Here is a 7500-nt window from a genome sequence, read left to right as displayed (position 1 = left end):
AACAACACATGACAAAGACTTGGTTTGATGTACATAAGCATAGAATCACTGCATCATAATGCAAGAGATGTTTGATCAGACCCACAACTAGTCCAACCAAATCTGAGGTATTAATGTACAATGATTGTGTAACAACAAAGGCTATGAAGGAAGGAATTGAGGCTGAGTCAAAGATTAGCACTGGATTCGAGAAGGGCGCTAGGCTCACATTCCACAAATCTGGATTTGTCATATGAGTCTCGTTCATTTCTTGGAGCTTCTCCATGTTACCGGCCGCGGAAGGAGAGGTCGAAATCATTTACATTGAAAGCAAACATAGAAGCAATATGGCGGACCAAAATGAACCTTGTGCGTTTAGTTATTCTTTTTGCCATGGCAACTCGTGACAAATACGTTTACATGGGAAGGGGAGGGGTGGTGTCCGTTTTCTCAACTTATCCTTAACACACTTCCCCACTGTAAAGATGTCGTCCTCTACATTTATAATACTGCAGAGACCGTTGCCTCTGTGACAATACTTGAAAATACTAGTTTGTTTTACACATCTGAACTTCATTTAGGAAAGGGGTGATCAGGCCCTAACCTCCCGAAACTACACAACCTAAGACTGTTTCCAACTAGTGTAAAGTACTACCAAAGTTCAAGTACTTTGATGAATAGATTCCTCAGTTTATGGAGGAACAAGAAGTAGTTTGCTGGTCGCACTTAATGAAAGTTCAAAAGCCTGTGTTTTTTTTTTTTTGAAGAAAAAAAGTTTCTTTTAAGGTTTTTAACCAACTTGACAGCTAAACAGCATCACTTGAGCATCAGGATCAATGTTCAATTGGTCCAGTAAGGGTACACTCCAACAGGTCCATAAGAGGCAGGGTATGTCCATGGCCAGACACAGTTCAGCACTGTATAATTATTATTAGGTGGTCCAATGACAGTTCCTTTGCAAGTAGGTGATGAGGGCGTCACACCCACAGTATGATTTGTCGTTCTCTGATAGTAACTGGGGGTTCCCAAGGTGTCGTACGTTAACATGGTGGGTGCCCTGTGCTGCCTAATAGGTTGTCCATGGATTTCTCCACTCCTTGACAGGCCCCCAAATGTTACCGGCCGCGGAAGGAGAGGTCGAAATCATTTACATTGAAAGCAAACATACAAGCAATATGGCGGACCAAAACGAACCTCGTGCGTTTAATTATTCTTTTTGCCATGTCAACTCGTGACAAATACATTTACATGGGAAGGGGAGGGGTGGTGTCCGTTTTCTCAACTTATCCTTAACATCCACACGACATAACTGATCATAATAATATGGAAGTTAAGAACATTACTGTTAAAGGTGAAGTAAGGCATGAGGATGCAATGTGCAGACTTGGAATCTACAAGAGAAAAGGACATGAGATAGAGATAAGTGAGAATCAGTTATTACCATCAAATTCAACAGCAACTATTTTGCACTCAGTCTGATAGTTATCATTTTATTGTGTCAAGTGGTATTTCAACTCACAGAGAAGTTGTTCCCTTTGACAGTGGATTTTGGAATGAAGTTTTGCCAAAGCTGGAAGCTTTTTACTTCAACCATCTCTTCCCAGAACTGATTTATCCAAGAATATTCCATGGTGAGGTGCGATGGAAGAAAGAAATGGAATTTCCGCAATTATTGTAACAACAAATAACAATACTTATTGTCAAAGTATATTGAAATCGCTTTACAGTGAAACGAACTCAACCGGGGCCACTCAACGTTTTCCAGCCAATCACAAGACAAGTACGAAACAAAAGAATGGGAGTTCGTTCACCGGCAGTCAAATTAAACTGCTCCAGTCAAAGACATGCGAAAGCTTCTAGTTTTTTCTTACGGTGAAATTATGTTGTTCATTTCGTTTACGGTGAAAGCTAATAAATATTTACCGAATGGTGGCCGGTAATTTTGAAGACTGAACAGCCTTAACGTATGTAAATTTAACGACTATGCTGTGTAAACTAATAATGAAATCTATTTTTCAAAACACGGACTCGAATGTCAGGGACAAGAACTTGTATAATTTACCGAGTGTTGCTGCCAGGAATTTTGAAGACTGAACGGACTCAAAGTAAATAAAATTTATCAAATTACGGCCATTCAACTTATAACAAATACTTTCCAAAATACGGTATGGAGTTTTGAGGAAGAAAGCTTAAATAACTTACTGGATTTTGTGGCCGGGAAGTTTGAAGACTGAACGGACCCAGACGTAAAGAAATTTACTAAATCACGAACAGGTAAACTTATAAAATACATATTTCGAAACACAGTCTGGAATGTCGAGAATGAAAGCTTGTATAATTAATTTACCGAATAATGCGGCTGGGAATTTTGAAGACTAAACAGACTCAATAATAATATATTTACCGAATTGACACGGCCTGAAATTTTGAAGACGAAACGATTTTATCTGAAATCAGTATATTTACCGAATTTGTAAAAACAAATTAAATACAACATAAACCTCAAAACAGAGATTTTTCCAACTGAAATTTTCAAGGGAGATACGTTTTCAAACAATAAACTGAATCAACAAAGAGATATTACATCAAATGATGTAGGGTAGTTACCAATCATTCCTTTCTTCAAGAGGAACTTTGTTGCCCATTGCCCTTTTTAGGATCATAAGATCCTTATCCAAAGCGCTCCTGTCGACATATATAATGTGGTTTTGCTCCTTAATCTTGGCCTCATCACTGCAAAGAAACTACTTGCTGCCCTTTCTCTTGCAGCCTTGAATGTGTCAAACTCATTCTTTGACTTCTCTTGCCTTTTCTCCAGGTCTTTCAAAACTTTCTTTAGATCCTGTATCTCTGCTCTGACTTCTGGATGTTTATCTCGATTGTTGCAGAAGGCAATCTTTTTACATGGAGTATTGCGGCATTTGGTCTTGTTATGCCCTGTAGCATGACAAAGAGTACACAGCTTTTGCCGCCTGATGCCGCTATTGTCGTGATTTTCGAACATTCACGATTTCTCCGTCAGCATTACTCACGCGCTTTTTATCTGTGCTGCTAAAAGCACGCTATCTTCCTTAAGTTGGGCTTCTCGCCTTTGAAGATAAGAATTTGTCTGACTACTGACTTGTGGGGCTTTATTCTCCTCAGCAGTTTTGCTCTCAATATTTTCGCTGACAGTGCCATTGCTGTTCAGTTACATGACTTTGAACACCAAATTAGATGGAGATAACACTGAACTTACACCGAAACCTTTTTCTGTAGACGACAGCGGAAAGAGCTCTCAGGGTGGCAAGCTCAGGTTTTTTCCAGGATTTCCTTGCTTTAGCCGTTCAAGTTCAGACTCTATTATTAGGGAGCTTTAGCATCGCGTTTACTGCAAACGGCAAAGGGCTGCTAGCGGTTTGAGGTTTCCTGTTTGCCGTTGTCACCAAAATTGAATTTAGCATGGCGTTGACGTCTTTTGGTGGGAAAAGCCTACCTTTTAAGAGCCTTTTTATCTTCTTCAAGGTATTTTGAGGTAAGGCCATTCATCCTTTCTCTACAAGCTCGCCCTGAGAGCACGACGGGTTTTTTGTCTTCCGAAAAAAAAGGGGAAAGTACCCTCGGAATTTCCTTATAATCAGCGGGACATTTTGGCCTTCGCTGGGCCACTTCGGTCGCCAGCATCACCTCTTGGCAAGTGTTTGGCTATCTAAAAGGCATTTTCTAGAAATGGAAGAAGGCATACATTGATACAGAACTCCATAACTGTGCTTCTTTGCATGCACATGTTTAGGAACTTCGAGCCGCCATTTTGTTTTCAAGTTCTTTCGCCACTCGGCTTTCTTCCATTTAAATCATGTAAAATACATTGCCTTTTTAATCACAAAAAACCGACATTTGGATTCATAAATGGTAGAAAATTCTTACTAAAAGTGTCAAACGTAAGTTGGTTTCGTTAAGTGGCCAAGAAACCTTCCCGTAAGTCACTTACGGCTGGAGCGCCTTCTTCCCGCCGAAACTGGAACCGCAAACTGCAAACGTGATGGCAAAGCGGTGGTCACGTGACCTCCTCAGGTTCACCGTTTGCCGTAAACGTGATGCTAAAGTTCCCTATTCTCTTCTCAGCCATCAGAAGTTTGTGAGGCGAGGGAAACAGGACATCAAGATCTGATAATTTGATATATTTTAGCGAACTTGTCTTTTGAAAACCTCGGCTTTCGAACTCTACTGCTAACCTTTCCAGTCCAAGTCCACCAGAAATAGAATGTAACCAGAGATAACCCTCAGACTTCGGTTCAGACATTTTCCTTCAAAACGACGGCGAACTGCCAAATACTGAGAAGCGCAGGAATTTGCCTCGAAATACCTTTCCTTAACCGACCAATCAAATTTAGCCTTTACATTCCACACAGTAATAATAATAATATACATTAATTGAAGCTCCCCCTTAGGGGCTTTTCAGCCACAATGTAGACTAACTAAGAGGTTAAAAGTCCCCACTGGCAGGAGGCACGCCAGTGGGCTATTTACAGAGCACAGCCGAGGAGTTGAACTAGGGGCAACCGAGAACAAATCCAGTGAGTGGCAGGGTGAAAGACTTGAATCCGGGACACCGGATTACAAGTCCAGCACCCTAACCACTCGGCCACGCCGCTTCCCACACAGTCATTTGTTTGTCACGCAATACTTTTTTCCGTCCTTTCAAGTCTCTGTATGAAACGTACAACAGCTTGAAATAAATGTCACTTTATTTTATATGTTTGGTAAATGTGATATTTGATGAGGATTCTTTATTGTTATCACATCCTTTTTTTTTTCAACAATACTTCACAGGGCTTTCGAAAACAAACTTATATTACATATCCACACTGTCTGAAATAAGAAACCCAATTTTGCAGTGAGATTCTGCTGCAGGCCTCATAGATGGCAATTTCTGTTTCATTTTCCGCTTTGATTTGGTGGAAACAAAGCTTGCACGTGTTGAAGTGCGGGGAGTACGCAGGCTGAAACAACAGGTTAACTACATATTTGGCGAGCATATTTCTGAAATTCATCTCTGCAAATCTGGTGTGATGAAAAGGACAGTTATACATGATGACTGTGTCACCACTCTTGAGTATAACAGATCCATCCCGCTTTGTGATGTCAACAGCTTCCTCGAAGAAAAGTAAAAGTTCATTGCCGTTTGACGCACCTTCAATGACACTAATGTGGTCTACTCCAAGACAAGAATGCATGAGGTTTATGGTATAGTTAGCATTAGACGCCGATCGTTGATCCTCAAATGTTGGAACTCCTATAGGTGCATGTCCGTAACACCTGTTCATGGTTGTTTTTGATACACCAGCCTCGTCAAAAAAGTGCACGGAACTGACGTTTAAATCACTGACTTGGTCAAGATAGAAATTGGTGTCATCCTCTATTTCCTGAGTTTTAGATTCGGAAGGCACGGCATGAATTCTCTTTTTAGTCATCAAGAGTTCTTTTCTCAAAAGGTAACTGATGGTACTCGGGTGAGGTAGATCGGCGGGGTGGACAACACCATCCAATACTAGCCTGTTCTGTAACTCACTATAATAAATACTTGGTTTGCACAGTTTTTTGTTCTCTATACACTGAATGGCATCTGGCGTTAGAACAGAGCGCCCTTTATGACCTTTAACCGGCTGACAAGAGGAGTTCGTAGCATCATAGTCACGAATAACGTTTTGGACAAAGTGGCGACTTGTACAAAGCTCTTGTGCTATTCCTCTTTGCGAAAGACCTGCATGGTGGAGATCTAAGACTCTCTCACGATTAAACTGGGGTAAATTATGGCCATTGTCATATAGTCCCCCGCTTTGGTTAATCTGTAATTGTACCGACATGTTTGAAACACTTCCCGACTTTCAAACTACAACGCAAACGGAATCAACCGCCGGTAATACATGCAAAAACTAAATTTGAAATCCTCTTTGTCCTTGTGATTGGCTACAAAAATTCCTGGTAAAACTGTAGAACGGCCGTTTTTCAGTAACACTTTGAAAATATACTTATGTTCAGCTGGTTTCGTCTTTAAAATTCCCGGCCATAATTGGGTAAACATACTCATTGAGTCCGTTTCGCCTTCGTCATTCCATTCCAGGCAGTCATTATAGGAAAATATATTTTAAAGGTTTAGCCGGCGGTAATTTGATAAATTTATTTACTTCGAGCCCGTTTCGTGTTCAAAATTCGCGGCCGCAACATTCAGTAAATTACATAAGCTGTGGTCTTCAGCATTCCAGGCCGTGTTTTGGCAAATATATTAGATGAAGTGAGTCGGCCGCAATTTGGTAAATTTACCTAAGTCAGTTGAGTCTTCAAAATTACCGGTCGCCATTCGGTAAATATTTATTCGCCTTTACCGTAATAGAAATGAAAAATATATTTTTTTGCTTTCGCATATCTTCACATCTGATCCAGTCAAATGAACAGTTAAATTTGACCCTTATTGTGATTGGTCCGCTGATGAACAAACTCCAATTCTTTTGTTCTGAACTTGTCTTGTGATTGGCTAAAAAACGTTGGGTGGCTCCGGTTGAGTTCGTTTCACTGTAAGTTACATAACAAAATACTAACTTTTACTGTCATCACAAGTCTAAGAAAGGACAACACACTAAGATCTACTTTACAGATTAAGCAAAACCACTCCTGCTTGTCTGAGATAGGCTATTTTATTGTTTTTCAAAGATAAAGTAACTTTCATTTGACCATGAAGCAAAAATTACAACTAGTGAGTATGTGTCAATAGCAAACAAAGGAAACAATGTTAAGAGTGATTTTCTGTGAACCGTACAAAGAAAATTACTAACCAGCTAATATTAGTCTTTCATAAACAGAAGAAAACAATAAGCCTTCGAAATTTTTCACAGTCAATGGAAAACCACTCTATCGGTTTGTTTATATTGATCTCTCTATAGTGCAAAGTTTGTGTAAATAAATTCATGGTTTATGATATAATATGTGTACAATAATGTTTATTGATGTTTATATTAAAGTTATTGAATGTGCTTATATTACTACTAGTGTTCCATAATTCCTAGATACTATTCTCTTATTGGTGGCAGAAAATTTGAAATACATGCTACGTCCACCCAAATATCAGATGCAATTGCAGAAATACCAATTGGCACTGGCTGATCAAAGAAATCCCAGTTTTTGAGTCTTTCCATGTATTTTTCAACATGTATGCAGAGGCTTGCAATTTTTTTGTTGTGGTCAGATTCTTGTTTGGTAAATTGAGTTTTACCCTTTAAGAAATGTGGCAATGCCAACTTTGCTCCAACTTCGGCCACGTCATCTATTCTGTTGTGATAAATACCTGGATTCCTTCACAATCTGACTGTCACTGATCGATCTACAGTAAAGATCACTGCAAAACGAGACTACACCATTGGGAGTAATACCAATGAGAGCTTTCATTGTATTGGGAGACTTATTACTTGAATAGCACAAAGACCTGTTATCAAGACCAGAAGGGGGTCGCCCATTGCATGCACAATGCGTATATACATTCCCTTC

At 39.7% G+C, this 7500-nt stretch overlaps 1 protein-coding gene across 1 annotated transcript; it reads right to left on the bottom strand.

Moving 5' to 3' along the window:
• Nucleotides 1-4808: 4808 nt before the first annotated feature.
• LOC111321156 (uncharacterized) lies at nucleotides 4809-5825 on the bottom strand. Its single transcript, XM_022923952.2, has one exon. The coding sequence runs from the start codon at nucleotides 5823-5825 to the stop codon at nucleotides 4809-4811; it is 1017 nt and encodes a 338-aa protein (XP_022779687.2).
• Nucleotides 5826-7500: the final 1675 nt, after the last annotated feature.

This window comes from Stylophora pistillata, chromosome 4 (assembly GCF_964205215.1).
Source record: "Stylophora pistillata chromosome 4, jaStyPist1.2, whole genome shotgun sequence".
In the NCBI taxonomy this organism is placed as follows: Eukaryota; Metazoa; Cnidaria; class Anthozoa; order Scleractinia; family Pocilloporidae; genus Stylophora; species Stylophora pistillata.
The sequence above is the reverse complement of the archived record's forward strand: the minus strand, read 5'-3'. Positions and strand labels throughout refer to the sequence as shown.

What these genes read in the sequence shown, in the direction of transcription:
- LOC111321156 (XM_022923952.2), bottom strand. Translation starts at nt 5,825, where the DNA reads ATGTCGGTACAATTACAGATTAACCAAAGCGGGGGACTATATGACAAT.